At 53.6% G+C, this 18267-nt stretch overlaps 5 protein-coding genes across 5 annotated transcripts; 2 read left to right on the forward strand and 3 right to left on the reverse strand.

Annotated features, from left to right (window-relative positions):
• Positions 1–5506: 5506 nt before the first annotated feature.
• Positions 5507–6615, reverse strand: N0V96_002487 (uncharacterized protein; the record flags this gene model as incomplete). Its single annotated transcript, XM_065756538.1, has 4 exons — positions 5507–6154; positions 6216–6331; positions 6391–6516; positions 6567–6615. 4 exons carry the CDS (start codon positions 6613–6615, stop codon positions 5507–5509), a joined length of 939 nt encoding a protein of 312 aa, XP_065614907.1.
• A 785-nt stretch (positions 6616–7400) lies between these two features.
• ERV46 (ER-derived vesicles protein erv46) lies at positions 7401–8892 on the forward strand (the record flags this gene model as incomplete). The annotated part of the gene is made up of 4 exons (XM_053187471.1): positions 7401–7593; positions 7661–7841; positions 7900–8662; positions 8719–8892. The coding sequence occupies 4 exons, from the start codon at positions 7401–7403 to the stop codon at positions 8890–8892; spliced, it is 1311 nt and encodes a 436-aa protein (XP_053054975.1).
• A 2416-nt stretch (positions 8893–11308) lies between these two features.
• On the reverse strand, positions 11309–13031 carry N0V96_002489 (uncharacterized protein; the record flags this gene model as incomplete). The annotated part of the gene is made up of 2 exons (XM_065756539.1): positions 11309–11355; positions 11489–13031. The coding sequence occupies 2 exons, from the start codon at positions 13029–13031 to the stop codon at positions 11309–11311; spliced, it is 1590 nt and encodes a 529-aa protein (XP_065614908.1).
• A 942-nt stretch (positions 13032–13973) lies between these two features.
• N0V96_002490 (uncharacterized protein) lies at positions 13974–14846 on the reverse strand (the record flags this gene model as incomplete). The annotated part of the gene is made up of 2 exons (XM_053187469.1): positions 13974–14234; positions 14289–14846. The coding sequence occupies 2 exons, from the start codon at positions 14844–14846 to the stop codon at positions 13974–13976; spliced, it is 819 nt and encodes a 272-aa protein (XP_053054973.1).
• A 1497-nt stretch (positions 14847–16343) lies between these two features.
• Positions 16344–18204, forward strand: ALG6 (Glucosyltransferase-like protein; the record flags this gene model as incomplete). The annotated part of the gene is made up of 2 exons (XM_053187468.2): positions 16344–16599; positions 16664–18204. The coding sequence occupies 2 exons, from the start codon at positions 16344–16346 to the stop codon at positions 18202–18204; spliced, it is 1797 nt and encodes a 598-aa protein (XP_053054972.2).
• Positions 18205–18267: the final 63 nt, after the last annotated feature.

Below are 18267 nucleotides of genomic sequence, written 5' to 3' on the forward strand. Positions count from 1 at the left end.
CAACACGATGCACTAACAGCAAGACCCAAATTTCCCCTTTTTTCTTGTCTTGTTGCTCGTCCCCGTCCAATCCCTGCTCGCTGCCCAGCAGTGCAAGGTGCAAGGTCTGTTCCTCCGCCCATGACGCCCCTCCTTCGACCTTTCAAGCCCTGTGGCGGCTGGCCCTGCGACCTCTTGCGACCCTGCGCTTCAACTGGAAACGGGGACGTCTCCAGTTCTTCTCTGTCGCTGTCACCTTGTTCATTAATGCCAATGCGTCGTCCGTAGCAAACCGTAGGTAGCGCGCCACACTCCGTTTTCCTTCTAGACTGTCGACGACCACGTTCACGCCGATTGAGTAGGTGGCTTGGACATGATGACCCGAGGTTCAGTGGCAATCAGCAGCCTGGGACTCTATACTGTATGTAAGTCTAGGTACGGAGTATGGCTGATATCCAATGCTCGGTCAGGTACGCGCCCGGCTTGGTCGTCAACATACATACGAGAGAGTCTAGGGCATAGTCAACTTCAGGTCAATGTGGGAGCCGCGCCTAGGTGCATAGCATGAGGGTATGCCTTGTCCGTGCCTCTCGTCTCTGCGCCTGTCTGTACCTTATTTCATGAGTTTATGTCCTTCGTTGCCATGATGTAGGTAAGATGCGGTGGGTGTACACTAGATCTTACCTTAGAGCACGTCAGGTGGCCTTGCTTTGACATGCATAACGGTAGAGGGCACAACCATCTTCGGTACGGAAGCTGCGCTTCCTTTTCGCACCTTGGTATGAGGTGATGATCTCGTGTCGCCGCTTGCCACACCAAATGGAGGGAGAAAGACCAAAGGAGGGCCTTTCCTTCTTCAACGTGGAAGGTACCTACCTCACCTAACAATCAATCGCAGTTTTTTCTTTGATGTGAGTTGGCAGGGTGGCAGGTAAGGTATTCGGTTCGTGCCTTACCTTCCCAATGGAAGTCTGTTGGCTAGAAGTTGGAATGGGATGCAACAGCTTTCAACATAGAAGTAACAGCCCTGCCACTGGCCATTCCCGCTTCCACTGCCGCTTCCTTCTCGTTCTTCCCGTGGCGGTTCAAAGTACATTTCCTGCAGCAATGGAAATCGCCCAGAATAGCCCAGCCATCAACCTACTTTAAGTACCAAAGGTATTCCCGGGCGAGATGGGAGGAACTTTAACAGATAGGCACGCAGGAAGCGCAACAGCCTCTTCCCTCAGTCTTCAGGCTTCAGCCTTCAGCCTTCAGGTGTCGCTCATCACTGCCCGTCTTAGCAAGAGCTGTTTGAGCGGCATCCTCGGCTCACCTTTCTTCTGGGCTGTCTTGAACCTGACGGAGCTCTTCCCATGCCCGGGCTTTACTAAGGTAAGCACCTAAGGCACTGAGCACTACCTATGTAAGCTAGAGGGGAGGAATAGTGCATACGAGGTATCCGCACGCTGCCCCGGACTGAGGTGCGTTTCTCGTCATTCCATTCCATTTCCTTATTAGCGGATGGCCAGGAGAGCTAACTTTAGCAACAGTGTCACGGCACTAACATGGGCGAAGACCTGGGCTAGAACACGCTGCGCCAGAAATCTGGACCGTTCATCGAGCGATCAACGCCTGGTGCTATACCACACAACTCTGTTCTTGTCTTCTCCAACCAAAGCTGTCGACTCTGTCTGACTTCTCTTCCCCGCCGTTTCTCGGCCTGCCTTACCAAGACGGCCGGGCACTGTTATGCACAAACAGCTATCCGTTTCGTTGCTATGCAAAATGTTGTTGTGAGACGACTGTTCGTGTCCACGATGGAAATTACTGGTAAAGGTCCACCGTCCAGTACCTACCCACCTAGGTACCCTGCCCAACCGTTTACACTAGCGGACGCCAGCTCCAAGTTTACGGAGCTGCTACGGAGCATCCTCCATCCACGAGAGATGGCGATGTGTCGTCTTGATCGTCGGTCCCGTCCACTCGCGAATTACTCGTCAACGGGATTACCCCCAATGGATCGCACCCTTGGGTCTTTGACGATTCGACCTGGATGCTTGAAGGCTTGAGCAGCAACTTCCCAGCAAGCAGCCCCATCAACAACAAAGGAACGGACGCCAAAATAAACCAATTGGCAATTCCCCCTCAAGAAACGGAGCCACATGCCACGGAGCGATGGTCCAGAACAACATCAACAATCAAAGTAGAAACCAATAGGTCGCACATGACGAATCGACGATGGCCTCACGGACGACAGCATCCCCTCTCATATCCGCTCCAAGCCTGTCAGCATCATTTATTTCCCTCCCAATCCTTTCTTGAATCCCACATGGCACATGTCCCGCCTGCCGCCTGCCCTCCTTTTTCCTCCACTCCGAGCGGGCTCTAATTATTTCGCTTCCCGCTCTCTGCAGCGTGATGCCCCTGGATTGGGAAATCATCCCCGCGTTTCATTGGCTCGTCCCATGACCCAACAGAGTACGAAGCATCGTCGGAAAACCTTCTTTTGAACTTTTGAATTGCTTTCCCGCCTACCTTGGTACTCGATATTGGTACCTTGGAGTAAGACATGTGCCATTTGGGGACCGCGCTCATTACGACCTTCTTCCAATGGATACATTCAACCTTATTAGTGCGACGTTGCAGCATGCAGTGCCGCTGCAATTGCCAATAGCCTTCCTATGGTCCATGGGGCATGGGGCATGGTCCGGGACCCTTCTTTTTGTTTCCCCGGCAAGAATCAAGAAGGAAGACTGCCCAAGACGGGACGGAGTATTACATCTCGAAAATTTCTCTGCCAACATATGACCTGCATGGACTGTCAATTCAAGGGCGGGAAATTTCCAAAAACTCAACCTTCTTTCGGCTGGGGAAATTACATGGCGGCTCACTCCCACGTCGATCCTGGAGGCCGCGTCAACAAACACCCAAAAGCACCCAAAGGCACCCGTGACGATGCACCAATTACCGAGCACACTTCAGTTGATGGCGACCTCCATCAAAGATGCGAAGAATACGCAGAGATGCGCGGTCCCTTCATTGCCAGCCGCGTTCTATACCTGAGTATCCGGATTCTCGGCTATCTGTATCCATGTTCCTCATTCACCAACATCATTGGCAACTTTCAGCAGCCGTCCGACTTACGGTACAATGCCGTGTATACCAACCTGTCAGGTCGTTTCAGCCTGCGGCCATCATCCCTCCTGTCGGTGCCTCTGCCGTTCGTTCATTCGTCGCACTTGGGGTGCCCTCAGATGAACCCATTTTAACGGTTCATATGGTCGCGACCAATGATGGGACGTAAAGACTCCCCCAACTTGCAGCTTCCGCCATGTGAATACGGAGTAATCATTATTCCTTTTCTGAAGGGTCTTTTTTCTCCTCCTCTTTCCACGCAATAGTGTGGTACGAATGCATAAGATATCTGGGACACAGCTCCTGCGGTGCATTCGCTGCGGACTCGGATATTCTGCCCATTGGCATTTTCTGACAAAAAGAACTCCCCTTCCCCCAGTTTTTTTTTTTTTTTCCTTCTTCTCCGTCCTCCTCCACCATCCCCTGCATGCAAAGTGCAAAAGATTCAGGAACGACGTTACCCTCGCGATGGGCTTCTAGCTTCTGTGAGACAAGTGGCTTGTTTCGCGCCCGACTCAGATGCACGAATGGGGCCACCCACAGAGCACCACATTTATTGGACACTCTTTTTCACCAATACGAGGGTTGACTGCTCGCGTGGCTCGTGTTTTCCGTACGCATCGATCACGGCCGCGATGCGGCGGGTGGTGTTGGAGTGGCGAACTAAAGCGATGGACGTCGTCAATCGTAAGGGAGGTCTAGAACTTCACTGCAATTCCCTCCGTCCAACGTCGTTCAAACTTCAGCACATCTCGTCCCATCTTTTTTGCTCTGCCGACTCCCACCATTCCGGCCAAGGTGACCAAGCCACATACATTTGGCAGGATGGGCCCCCAGTTACAGCTTCCGATCCATCCCACCAAATCGCAGCCCAAATCACATTAAACAAAGCAAGCCTCTTCCTTGGCGGCATGAAGTTCTCTCGTCTGGTCACGACTCACTGTGGCGCGCATAGTGGTAACTGCTACAGAAACATGATATCACCCCCCCCCCTCCCTGCATCTTGAGTGCAGCCATTTACGTGGCGACGGCGACGAATGAGGACCTGCGTAGTTGAAGATATTCGTTCTTAACTGTCTGGTGTAAAACTTCCTTGTTGCTCCCCGGCATATACCTCAGCCCAGAACGTGATGCATGAGGTAAGGTACCTAAAGTACTCTGTAGACAAAACTCAGTTTGCCATCTCGCCAACATCTGTCCGCCGCGGGGTGTGCTCCCCCCCCAAACATTCTATACCCGTACGGATATGCAGTCAGTTGTCCTATCAGTAGAAACCTGTTTTTGTAGGCCTCTTGAAACCCAGCTTCTCCAGTCGCCCTACAAGGCATCTTTCTTCTCGCCATTTAGAGTTGCTTGTCAGTATCAGATACATCACTTCCCCCCAAAAAAAACGTCGTCCCGGAATCCTTTTTTTTGTGGTATATCTCTCACCTCTTTGCAGAGGGTAATAAAGCAAAACACCGTTTAAGACGGATGGACGGCTGTGAACTGAGACCGTTTACGAAGTTTTTCTTCATTTGTTTTACAAGAGCTGAAGCTCGTGGCAAAAGATGTGCTATAATTGTCCTACCTTACCCTTAACGTCGCATTTTTTCCATGAGCCGCAGCAATTGTTGGCCAAGTGGTCGATCTTCGTCGTCAACTTTGCCTCCCACCAGCTTGCGTCAACGGCACAACGGAAGGGGAATAAAGTTTTTTCTTCTCAGCTGAATAAGATGCTCAGCTTGTTTTCGAGTGTAAAAGTGTGGTATATTTAGACTGAGCCGTTTTTGTTCCTCGTGATCTGCCTCGTCCGCACTTTAAGGGGGGAAAAACCTGATTGCTAGAAAACACAAAAGACCTATCGGCCCCGCCCGCCATTTGCTGCGATTCGGCCCCCCGTTTCCTGGGCCCTCCGAGTAGGGAGGCGCAGCTGCAAAAAAATACGCCATCCATCGTTCAACGCCACCTTCCGACCTCCCCACACGCCCGTGGTTTCTTAGACCCTACCGAGGCTCAGATGCCAGGCAATCGGTAGAAAATCGTTTTGTGATGATTTCGGTGAGTAAAGTAGAGTGGTTAAGGTGGTTGTTGGAGGGGCAATTATCTGGCAAAGGCCCCATGGAGCCCTTCATCTAGCCCCTCCAAGGGTAGCTTTCCTCTAAGAATAGCTTCGTATGAGCCTCTTTGCTCACGAGGCAACACCATCCGCGGGGTTCCGCTTCGTTACCATGAGCAAGGTCGGATGGTCGGAGTGAGTATGGAAGCTGTGGACGTGGGGGGAACCCCACATCTTCTCAATCTCAAGTCTTTACCATCGATCAGAGTGACGTGTCTGCCCCAAAATAGTATTCCTGAGTTGCTCCAGGCGACGTCAAGCTCGTAAGCTGAACACCACAGCTTACACGTGCACAGGGCAAGTATACCATGCTCATCGCCTTTGTCCACCAAAGCTTGCGCGGAGCGCCAGAATTTGTTGTCTCTCTGCCTCCGGGAGCATGTTGATCGTCTCCATCGGCAGTTCCATAACCTGCCGCATGAGAGCGTCGGGGTCTTGACCCAGAGGTGCAGCAACCGGCGGAGGTGCGCCGTAGGGAGCTTGCTGCGGGGGAGGCGCGTACGGCGTGCCGGCGACGGGCGGGGTGTTATTAGCTCCCATCACGGGAACCGGCGGGAAGCCGGGGGTGGGCTGGGGCGGGTAGCCGATCGGCGCGGCCTGCGCTGGGGGCGCAACGGGCGCGCCGCCGGGCTCTATGACGGAGTGGATCGCCTCGGGAGACACCAGACCCATGAGCAGGAGGGCCTGGAAGACGGCGTATGCCAGCTGTGGTGCCTGTTGGAGGAGTTCCGTCGCCCTGGCGGGGTCGGTAGAGGCCAGTGCCTTCATCTGTGTGAGGATATCGAGGAGTTGGGACGGGGGAAGTGTGTTGAGAGTCCGCGAAATGGCGTCGGTCGCTGTGACATTCGGGGGAAGCTCCTTGCCGGCTGGAAGAGGAGGCAGCGTACTCGACTGCATCGGCGGCGCGACAGGGTTGTATCCGTTCGAGGCGTGGGAGGGGTTGCCGCCATCTCGGCCCTGCTTCAATTGTCAGAGTCTTCAGAGTCGAACTTCAAAGGCCAATTTGTATCCCTATACTCACGTGTCCGTGGCTATCATTGTTGTCATCACTGCCGCCTTCATTAGAAAAGTCGACCCTAAGTTTCCTCCCCATAATCTCGTAGTCGTTTAGGTTGCGGACAGCCGATGCCGCTGAGTCTATGATGGGTGGTCAGTCATTTCTATATCTTAACGAAATTAGAATGCTCCTGAGATACCATTGTCTGGGTATTCTGCGAAACCGAAACCCTTGGGCCGTCCGGTTTCGCGGTCGTAGACTAGGCGGAAGTTGAGGACCTTGCCGGCGCTGCTGAAGATGTCGCTGATCTGCTCCTCGGAAAGGCCTAGAACAACTGGTTAGATACGAAGAGTATTTTGAGATGCCCATTCCTACCATAGGGAATGTTGCCCACGAAGACAACTCTGGAAGGCGGCTTCGACATCGCGGTATGAAGGTTCGATGGTCGGAATGCAAGACTCGCTCAGTGCACGCTCGCCAACGCGATCAAAGGGATGTTGGGTATCGCGTCCGTAGAAAATGTTCAGTTGGTCTTGTTCCAATTTCAATTCCTCGATTCAAGATGTCGTGGGTATCAATTCGATTTAGTCAAAAGGCGGCGCAATGGTGATGATTTCTTGGAGGTTGCCTTTTGGGTCAGAAAGCACTGCATTCCCCAGCCTTGACTGCCAGGCTGGGATTTTACAGTGGGGATGGGAACTGCGCAGCTTAAGCACGAGCCATCTGATTCTGGATTGCTTCTAGTGGTCTAACGGCATCCTCCATTGGCCAACGGCCGACAATTACCCAGGGACCCGGTCCCACCCGCCCCGTGCGAGACCCTGACAAGATGCACCTTTAGCGCAATTGAGAGCTGGACCGTGGACGGGCTGCGTGGCCAGAAAACGAGTGAAGGTGGCCTCTACTTGACTTTGGATTTGCGCAACTCCCAAGGCTTTGTGAGATCCAATCCTCTTACCTTGCTACCAACTCGACTTTCTCGCGTCGACCCTTCTCTTCTCATGGTTCAGGCGGGGTCTCTCACTTCCTGATATCACCTTTTACCTCTCTGTCACTCCTTTTAGCGTTTTTCTGCTTGGCGCATTGTTGCGAAAGTACGACTTTTGGCCTACTCCCGCGGATTCTTCCCATAACGCTTGCGAGGCTACCGCAAACTCGCAATAGAGATCGACAGCTCTAAGATAACACACACCTCCTCCCGAACTCACCATGCCGGCAAAATCGAGATTCACGAGGCTCGACGCCTTCACAAAGACAGTCGACGAAGCACGCATCCGCACAACGTCTGGTGGAATTGTCACTATCGTGTCGCTGATCGTGGTCTTCTGGCTGGCCTGGGGAGAATGGGTTGACTACCGGAGGATAGAGATCCACCCCGAGTTGATCGTGGACAAGGGACGAGGTATGAAGCCCTGGCAGTCTGTCCTATTCAGTACGGGTAGTAGGAGCTAATATGTGCCCGGTAACAGGCGAGCGCATGGAGATCCATCTCAACATGACGTTCCCTAAGATGCCCTGCGAACTCCTCACCCTGGACGTCATGGATGTTTCTGGCGAGCAACAGCACGGCGTTCAGCATGGTATCAACAAGGTTCGCCTTCGTCCCCAGAAGGAGGGTGGTGGCGTCATTGACGTCAAGGCCCTGGATCTGTAAGTTGTTACAAACGTCGCCTTCTGCCGGGGAGCTTTTTCTAACACCTTCCGCCAGTCACTCTCGCGACGAGGCTGCTGAGCATTTGGACCCCAACTACTGCGGCCCCTGTTATGGTGCCCCGTCACCGGCGAACGCGCAAAAAGCCGGATGCTGCAACACCTGCGAGGAAGTCAGAGAGGCGTACGCGCAGGCTTCGTGGGCTTTCGGTAAGGGCGAGAACGTCGAGCAGTGCACGCGCGAGCACTACGCCGAGCGACTGGAGGAGCAGCGCCAGGAGGGCTGCCGTATCGAGGGTAACCTGCGTGTCAACAAGGTCGTCGGAAACTTCCACCTTGCCCCTGGCCGTAGCTTCAGCAACGGAAACATGCACGTTCACGACCTCAAGAACTACTGGGACACCCCCTCCGATGCCCAGCACGACTTCACCCACACCGTTCACTCTCTGCGCTTCGGCCCCCAGCTGCCTGACACCGTCACCAAGAAGATGGGTAAGCGCGCCGCTGCATGGACGAACCACCACGGTAACCCTCTCGACAACACCCATCAGGAGACCAACGACCCCAACTACAACTTCATGTACTTTGTCAAGATCGTGCCTACCTCATACCTCGCTCTCAACTGGCAGAAGGGCTCCAACCCCGAGGAGGAGAACTCTGGCCTCGGTCTACTCGGCCAGGGAAGCGATGGCAGCGTCGAGACTCACCAGTACTCCGTCACGAGCCACAAGCGCAGCTTGGCTGGTGGCGATGACTCTGCCGAGGGACACCAGGAACGCCTCCACTCTCGTGGCGGTATCCCGGGAGTCTTCTTTTCCTACGTAAGTTACTCCATACCTGCGTCTTCGCCTTCCGTCACTCACATGAATGTGTCCAGGATATTTCTCCCATGAAGGTCATCAACCGCGAAGAGCGCGCCAAGACCTTCACTGGTTTCTTGACTGGCCTTTGTGCCATCATCGGCGGCACTCTTACCGTCGCCGCTGCTGTTGACCGTGGTGTCTTCGAGGGTGGACTGCGTCTCAAGAAGATGCGCTCCAAGGACATGTAGATTAAAGAGATGGGAGACCTGAGGTTGTAAGTAGTCAATATGTGGTGGAATTATCTCGTACGCTGTGCATCAAAAGTGGAGTTTGGGTGGCTTGGTAAAGAGGGCTTCATCGTTTCAATCAATACATAAAGGTCAAATGTGCCATTGTAGTTCATGTGTCCATCAGTCTCCATTCACGTGCCATGCCTATCTGTACATATATCCTGTACAAGGCAATGGAATCTTTCTGTTATGCAAATAATTCCCTAGCGAATTCTAAGCCATTTCGAGGTAACAATGTCAGCTTGCATTAAAGTCATTTCTTCAATACAATACATGATGTTGACTTTGGGCCTCTGCAGGAATTTACAGGAGAACAAGCATGCTCATGAAGGCTTGGGATTCATCATTCGTCCGTGGAGCATGGCCTCAACTGACGGAACGAGTCTTGTGCTGTGGGAATGTTGCAGTTTCTGTGGAAACTCACTTAGGGTGGAAATGCGCCCGCTCCCCCTTCCTGCTTACTCTAGGCCTACAACATGGGCTGTCAGGGATGCCGTTCATACTTTTCCAGTTCCCAAATCAATAGAGGTGAACGCCGAGACAGAGATATCACAGCTTGGAAGAAAAACCTAGTAGAAAAGGGATTTAAAGAGTATCGAACAGTAGAGAGAAGAAAGAAAAAGAAGAATACGCTTGTGGGATTCGAACCCACAAGCTACAGCCCGGTAAATCTGCTCTCAAGATTTGGTTATTACCTATCTTTGTCTTCTGGGTAACTTTCCCTTTCTTGCCGTTGAGGTTTTCTGAGGTGAATCAGACAGCCTACCCCACGCTCGTGTATTCCCGTGTATTGGGAAAAAGAAAGAAAAAGGCAAGAGAAGTTAAAAGAGTTCACCCGCCCGGTGGCGAACGGGGGCTACATCTCTGGTGCTCATGCTAGGACTCGAACCTGGAACCTAGTATAGGATAAGCCAGTTGATAAGGCTCGCCCGTAACCATCCCGCTAAACGGCAGTCTGACCTGACCTCACAAGCCTGTGAGGTGCCTGCTGCCGCCGGTGACGAAATTGGACTTGGCGGGACCTACATGGGCTTCCCCGGTGTAGTATTCGTTCCCGTGTATTCATGGCTCCAATGGGGGTCAACGGGAAGTTGAATGGCCCGGACGCCAGGAGACACCCACGTGAAATACCGAAAGTGTTTGCTACAGCTCTACTGCCGCCCTTTAAGTCGAGAGGAGAATACCCTTTGAGCATGACGGTTTATCCACTGTGCATTGTTCCTATCTAGATATGAAAACGGGAAGCAGACCCTGGTGTTTTGAACGTGGACTAGCTAGAAAGCCTGCCGCCCATCATTTTGATCTCGTCCCTTAGTCATGCTATTATACGTCTCAAGAATACTGTATACTTTCTATCAAACTTACTAGGTACGGAACGTACAATCTTCCACTTTAGAAGTACTAGGTGTAAACTATTGCTGCTTTTGTCATCGCCGACATGATGATATTTTCTGAACTTCTTCATTCTCCGTATCATACTCTCATCGTGTGCTCCAGAATATCAAGGAAACAGATCATACTCACAGTGGAAGCTGTAAAGGTGATCGTAACTGAAAAGGGGGCGGACGAGGCTGTATTCTCGTAGCGCTAGTCACTCTGTAGGTTAGATAATGACATGCCATCTTTTTGGCATGTCTTCACCCAGATACTGGCTCCACGGCTACTCAATCAATAGTCATCCTGGGATAATAATTCTTTATCGAATCATCATCATGATTAAGAAGTGGTGACCCAATAGTGTACTTTGGAGTGGAATGTCATATTTCGTGACATACGCAAGCGGGTGACAGAAGTAGTATGCGAGTCTACACACAAGTGACCGCTGTTGCGCAAGTTCGTGCTTCGGGCCTCACTATACCATGTATGGCTCACGCAGCTCATATCTCGCCATTCCTCAAATCCGTCCCACGTTCTTTGTCATTTGAAGCTCATTCGGCTTCGTTGCAGCATGAAAGTAATCTTAACACACTAGCTCGCAATTGGAGACACAAAACGAGACGTCGGATTGCCATATTATGGATACTTTAAGGACACGAGTGAGCCGAAATAGTTGCATCGTCATGAATCATTCTTTTGATACCCGAGCCGCGTACTGGTTTATACCACGCAAGAAGCTTCGATAAAATAGCCTCATTCTCTCATAAACCACTTGTGTCCAAACACCCCAACTCCACAATTGGATCCAGTGGCTCTAAACTGAGTGACAAGCAAGTCAAGGAAGTAGAGAAGACGATGGCAATATCCTACACTGGTTTAAGAAGAAGAAAAAAGAAAAAAAAAAAAAGTAAAGGGCTACGAAGGTGACATCGCAGCACCTTTTGTGACGAGAAACTCATCCAAGGCCGTAGCTTGTGCCGGCGTATATCCGTTTCCATTACTTGAAGCAGGTACGGGCGTTTCCGTCACCAAGCAGACCGTGTTCTGTAAAGCGCGATTAGCCACTTGTATTCTTTGATGGTAATGGATCAAATCTCGGCGGGAAAACAGCAGATCATGCGCCAACTTACCATTCCTAGAACTGCGGCATCCAGTCGATCAAACATCCTCCACAAACGATCGTTATTCTTCGTAAAGACGTAGCCAGCCAAGCCGACAGGGGTGTCGTTCGCCCTCATCACAACCTCGTCTTCCGTGTCGAACACGTACAGGCCTAGCACCGGGGCGAACACTTCCTCACGACACATCAGCATCGAGTCCGTCATACTACCCAATACAGTCGGCGCCATGAAGTACCCATCACCAGGCTCTCTCCTCCCCGTGCCGAGAAGCTTGACGGCCCCCTTTTCCGTTGCGTCCTTGCACAGCGCCTCCACCTTGTAAAGCCCGCGAATCGTGGTCAACGGGCCCAGCGTCGTGTCCTTCGCCATCCCGTGCCCAACCTTGAGCTTCGACGCCTCCGCCACTAGCAGCGTGGAAAACACATCATAGACCCGGCGCTGCACGTAACACCGGTTCGGCGCGACGCAAGCCTGCCCCGCGTGCCTCCACTTCAGCGCCGCCAGATCCTTGGCCACCTGCCCGAGGTCCGCGTCGTCGAACACGACGGCCGGACAGTTGCCGCCCAGATCGAGGGACAGACGCTTCAGGTTCCGCGTGCACGAGGCGGCGACCCGCTTTCCGATGCGCGCGCTGCCCGTGAAGCTCACCGCCTTGACGAGCGGGTGCATGCACAGCGCTTCGGACACCACGGGCGTGTTCCCCAGGCTCGTCGTCAGGACATTGAGGGCGCCGGCGGGGAAGCCCGCGCGGTCGGCGAGGCAAGCGAGGGCGAGGGCCGTGAGCGGGGATTCGGAGGACGGTTTGACGATGACGGTGCAACCGGCCGCCAAGGCTGCCGCGGCTTTGCGGAGGGTGAGGGCGAGGGGAAAGCTCCATGGCACCAGGGCGAGAACGACGCCGATGGGCTGCTTGAGGAGGGCGCCGCGCTTTCTCGGGAACACGCCGGTCGCGGGTGTCGAAGCCGGGACGGCGCCGTCATCGTCGGATGTGGGGGAGGAGACGCGGGATGCGGCCGGCGACGGTAATTGTGGAGTTGTTGTCGGTGGTGGAGGCGGCGGCGGCGGCGGCGGCTCCAATCGGTCGGCTTCGCCGGCGAACCAGCGGACGAGACCGGCGCCGTAGTCTACTTCGGCGAGGGCCTCGGTCAACGGCTTCCCTGTTTCGTGGACGAGAATTGTGGCCAGGTCGAGTCGGCTAGCGAGGATAAGATGATGCCATGAGGTCAGGAGGCGAGCGCGCTCATAGGCCGGGGTATGCTTCGAGAAGCCCTGGAAGGCGACGTAGGCGGATTTGACAGCGGGATTGACGTCGTCCCTGGTGCTATCCGGACATGTCGCCCATACGCGACCGGTGCCCGGGTCAAGGACCGCGAAGCGCTTGTTACTGAGGGAGGCGACCCATTCGCCGTGGATGTGGCAGTCGCGGCGGAGCAGGTCCACGTCCGTCAGTCTGAACGGGAGCGGGAACGATGGCGAGATGGGTGTGAGGCTGTGGATGACGAGGCTGTTCTTGTGGCTCTTGGCTGTTGATGTGCCGGAGGATGAGGTGCTGGCTGTCGTGATGGTGCTCGCGACGGGGGATGTTACCGCGCTGATCATTGTTGGCGAGAATGAGACCCTTCGTCGATGGGAGGAGTAGTCTTCCCGACCAGGCTGGGCAACGGAATGCCTCCGCATCGGACGCCCTATGAGGTGAGGAATGAGTGGATTTGGCAACACATACACATACAAACACGATATGGTGTCGAGAAACCGGTTTGACTTGGGACCCAAGGAAAGGGGACGCAAACACCTACTGGACTGCTGGTAATATTAGCAAAGCTGACGAGGCGCCCGTCCAGGTCCTGGGTGATTCGGAACACGGCGGAGAATTTCTCCCCTCTCCTCACGGCGTGGCATCGGTGCCCGACTGTTGCATAGAGGTAGACTTTGGGGGAAGGGATCCGAGGTCGAATGAGATCTGCGAGGCCGGGAACATTCATGTTTTAAACTCTGCCCCTAGGCGTCATCTGAAGCTTCATGTCGGTGTTGTTGCAAAGTCTCCCATAATAACCTACCCCTGGCTTCGAGTAAGCGGCCCAAGCTCCGTGCTTGCGGCTTTCCTTTCCCCCCCTTCCCCTTCTTCTTTCCATGTCCGAGACCGAGACAAGCGGGCCGCCCCGGATTTGCAGCTTTCAATCCATCTAGGGCAAGTGGCAAGTCACAGAACGGATTTGGTTATGTTGGCTCGGACTTATTATGAAGAGAAGGACGGCGTTCATCTGAGCTCGGGTAGGACGCGGTTGACAAGTAATGCGGTTCTGAAGAACTTGAGGGGAAAACCGTTCAGGAAAAAAATGACAAGATTCGGATGATAGGAGAAGAGCTGAGCGCTCACGAACTGAGTACTAGCGGGAGTTAACAATCCGGGGTTGACGGAAATGAGCCACATGAGCCAGAGAAGCGTAGTATTTAGTGAAAACTTTGAAGAGTGTGTCTCCCACCGGCAGTGCTCTTTTCTAACACTTTCTCAAACAAGAGAACAGATGTTTGCTACGACGTCTAGTAATAGGACGTGCTTGCGCTCCTGTAATCCGGTCTCGATTCAGGATATCCTCCAGGTGGCCCAGAGACACCTTTGCCTTCGTCATCGGAGCTCAGGGCGTCTCCGTAATCGTCACTTCTCTCAGGCGGCGCGCGCATGGCTTCCAAGATGCTGCGATCCAACACTGGCGGATGATACGGCTTGAGGGTGTGTATCTCACGGCCAGATGGCATCTGAGCCAGCAAGGGACCAATCGGAGGCACGATCTGGACGTTCATCTATGCATAAATTGTGAGCCTCACAGTCTTGACCTTGGACGTAACGTGGCTTACCGTGTCATTGAGCTTGTGCCACTTCCCTTCAAGCAGCTCGATCACCCTCGTCTCCTCGCCCTTTCCGCCGTCCGCACCCCACGTTGTCTCCTTTTCGACCTTGCGATCCTCGCGTTTCTCGCTCCATTCCTTTTTGAACCGGCTGAAGCCACTACCTTTGGCTGAATGTTTAGACTCAACGCCTAATTCTTGGAGCCCGGCCTGTAGCCACGCGATGGCTGTGCCAACTTGGCCACTAATCTCCGAGTCTATGCCAAAGAAACGGCAAGCCTTTGCGCGACACGTTCTTCGCAGATCCTCGAGATAGCGAAGCAGTCCCTCGTTGATCTTGCTGGAACCCCGCCCCGCAGCTTGGCAAAGAGACGAGGCTTGGGCGGCGTGCTCCGCAGCAGCAAGACAGAGTCGTGCAAACAAGTGGGCACGAACTTTTGGAATCTCGGGGGCTTTAAACATCCATTCGCGGTCGTTCTTGTTGCGGTCTTGTGCGACAATGGCTGGGTAAGGATCGTCCTTGAGAACCGCCAATAGTGTCGCCTCGGCGAGAGCCAAGGACGACATGGCTCGAAGAGTCGAGGGTGATACATCGCTGCAGGGTGGCGGAATCTGAGTTCTTTCAGCCCGGGAAGCTATATAATCGTATATTGATGCGGCGTCCAGGAGGTATTTGGTCGCTGTTTGAATGGAAGCTGTGCGCTGCTGATTATCCAACGTGGCCTGTGTTGTGGTGTACAACGGGTGAAGGGCTGCTCGAGCAACCAGGGTGTATGAATTTGCTAGAGATGAAAGAGTGAAGGCGATTTCATGATCTATAGACTGCACCTTCACCCTCGATCGCTCCCTGCCGGGCACTGCGTTTTCTGAAAGCGTTGGTCGCCATTCGATGGAAGGCGGCGCCTTTGTGTTGAGGTTGATCCAGTCGCCTGACTGAGATGTCGGGTTTAGTCCACCATCAATGGCGAGAATATAAGGGATGTAGCCATTGAGAGCTCCAATGACTGTCGAAACGTGGGATGATTGCGATGATGGGGGTAATCTCTTATGTTTCTTGAGAGCATCTCTCACAACCCCGCGATATGTGCTGGAACTGAGGGGCAATGAGGGGTGAGTGTCGCTGTTAAAACTTGATGAGAATGAGAAGGCCGAAGTTGTCGGAAGAACAAAAGGGAAAGGCATATTCAGAAAGAGCTGATTACCAGCCGAAGACAAGATGGCGTAGAATGAGAAATGTGTATGAGAGTCAAGGATCGTCCACTCACTAACATGGAAAGCTGCCAAAGAGACAAGTACCTCGCTGTGACGTTAGATGTCCCGGATTACCTAAAGTAGCCGATTGAGGCTAACCCATCTTAATTTGTCGACCCCAGACTCGGTCACGTGTTTGAGACTAGCATTCCCCGGTTGCGATGTAAGGTAGATGACCGAAAGCTGAGCTGCTACAGGCTAAGGTATTGCTGAAGCTCGGATTCGAAATGGCAAATCCTGAAGCCATGTAACTTTACGTTCGACATAGGAAGCCATCAGTTCCTGACTTTGAGATTCAAGCCCTTAATCGTACAGGGTCAGGGTTGTATCTCATCAGATCACACAAGTAAAGTACCTAGGCAGATGGCCACTGATATGGATGTCATACCTAACGATGCAGACTATGCTGGGAACAAATTCCAATTGGGGTTTGAGAGAAATGGCATGGCAAACAAGGAAACCCACATTATCGCCTTGTTAATCACAAAAGCCCTAAGCTGTCCCTGCTTCTTTGAAGAATTCATGGAATGTTTGGAACAAGGGAACGGCTAGCGGCAGGAAGGTACCTGGCGATCCCAACCTGCCTTTAGCGGCCGGGATGTGGGGACCTTAGGTACAGGTTGATTGATGCACCAGCTGTCGGGTTTGTAAACGCGACGTGGACCCTTGAATTTCAGCATCACCTCAGTGAACCTCCCACTGCCACCACGACCTTGACAAAGCCGATTCGCCGCCTTCAGGCAATTATTCACCCCCTTCTGGCACCTCATGCCGCACATCGTGTCCCGACTGGATACCGACTGAGCTGCTATCATGATCAGTCCATCTCCCCACAAACCGCGGCGCAGAGGCGGCAAGAAGACCAATGGTGGAAATGGCCCCGGCAGCAGTACAGCTACCGTGGAAAGCCACCTCACCAAAAAGGAGGCTCTGGTCAAGGCCCCGATCTTCCCTCTGGCTTCGTTTCTGTGGCCAGCTCGAGGCTCCGTATCGCAATGGGAGGTTCTTCCCCTGATCCTCATGGTGGTTGGCCTGTTTAGATGGGCAGCTGGCCTTTGGGGATACTCTGGTAAATGCGCTCTGGAACACCGTTGAGAAGTGACAGCTCTTGCTAACCATACCACTCGTCTTAGGTTTCCAAAGACCACCCATGTTCGGAGACTACGAGGCGCAAAGACACTGGATGGAGATCACAACACAAATTCCCGTCTCGCAGTGGTACTTCCACGACCTGCAGTGGTGGGGTCTCGACTACCCGCCCCTGACGGCATACCATAGTTGGCTCTGCGGCAAGGTTGGGGCCTTCATTGACCCTACTTGGTTCGAGTTGTACACCTCGCGAGGATCCGACGACCCGACTCTGAAGATATTCATGCGCGCCACGGTCATTATCTCCGAGTACCTCATATACGTTCCCGCTGCCGTCATCTTCGTGCGACGCTTCTCCAGACTCAGCAATGTGCCGACATGGACAGCTTGGATGGCGCTCGTCGCAATTTTGATGCAGCCCGCTACGATTCTTATCGACCACGTTCACTTTCAGTACAACACTGTCATGCTTGGACTCGTCCTGGCGAGCATGTCGAGTATGCTTGCTGGCCGCTATCTCTGGTCTGCAGTCTTCTTCGTCGCCGCCCTTGGCTTCAAGCAGATGGCCCTCTACTACGCCTTCTCCGTCTTCGCGTTCCTCCTAGGCAGCTGCGTTTTCCCTCTGAAACCGGGCCGCTTCATCGGCATTGCCCTGGTGACCGTCGCGGCTTTTGCCCTCTTGCTTCTGCCCCTCGTGCTGGGCACCCTCTACGACGCTCATCGAGGCATCGACGCGCGGCCTGACTATGAGGGACCACCGCCTGCCTTGCCCCTATTCCCGTGGCTGACCGACGTCCTCGATACCAACGCCATCTACTACCCGGTCGTCGAGCAATTGGTGCAGATGGTTCATCGCATCTTCCCCTTTGCGCGCGGTCTCTTCGAAGACAAGGTCGCCAACTTCTGGTGTGCCGCCAACGTCGTCATCAAGCTTCGCAACTACCCTCCAGAGCTTCTCCAGCGAGGCGCACTTGTGGCCACACTGGCCTCAATCATTCCGCCCAACCTGATTTTGTTCTTCCGTCCGCGCAAGTCACTTCTTCCACTGGCCTTCGCAACTACGGGATGGGGTTTCTTTCTCTTCAGCTACCAAGTACACGAGAAGAGTGCGCTACTCCCCCTCATGCCCATGACCATGCTTCTAGCCGGTAAGCACGGGCTGTCGCGAGACATAAGGGCTTGGGTCGGATTTGCCAACGTCTTGGGAGTTTGGACGATGTTCCCCCTCCTTAAGCGGGTGGACCTCAGCGTCCCGTACGCCGTCCTGACATTGCTGTGGGCATACCTTCTTGGTCTCCCGCCAACGTCTCTGAGTGCCTACTTCCAGGAGGATCACGGCAAACTGCGCCAGTGGGCAACATTCCTTCTCCACGGCGCCTTCTACGTTGCTATGATTGCGTGGCATGTGGCCGAGAGAGTTGTGGTGCCGCCCATTGACAAGCCCGATCTCTGGGTCGTCGCAAACGTCGGTGTCGGTGCGGTGGGATTCAGCATTTGCTACCTCTGGTGTCTGTTGCAATTGATTGTGCAGAGTGACATTCTGCCGACGAGAGGAGGCGCGAAGAACAAGGCAAAGAGCCAGTAGATAGAATGGTCGACTAGCAATAGTCTTGTACATGACAGATGGACGACTCTCTGGAGGAAGAGA

The sequence above is a fragment of the Colletotrichum fioriniae genome (assembly GCF_027942845.1).
Source record: "Colletotrichum fioriniae strain IMI 355084 chromosome Unknown scaffold_2, whole genome shotgun sequence".
In the NCBI taxonomy this organism is placed as follows: domain Eukaryota; kingdom Fungi; phylum Ascomycota; class Sordariomycetes; order Glomerellales; family Glomerellaceae; genus Colletotrichum; species Colletotrichum fioriniae.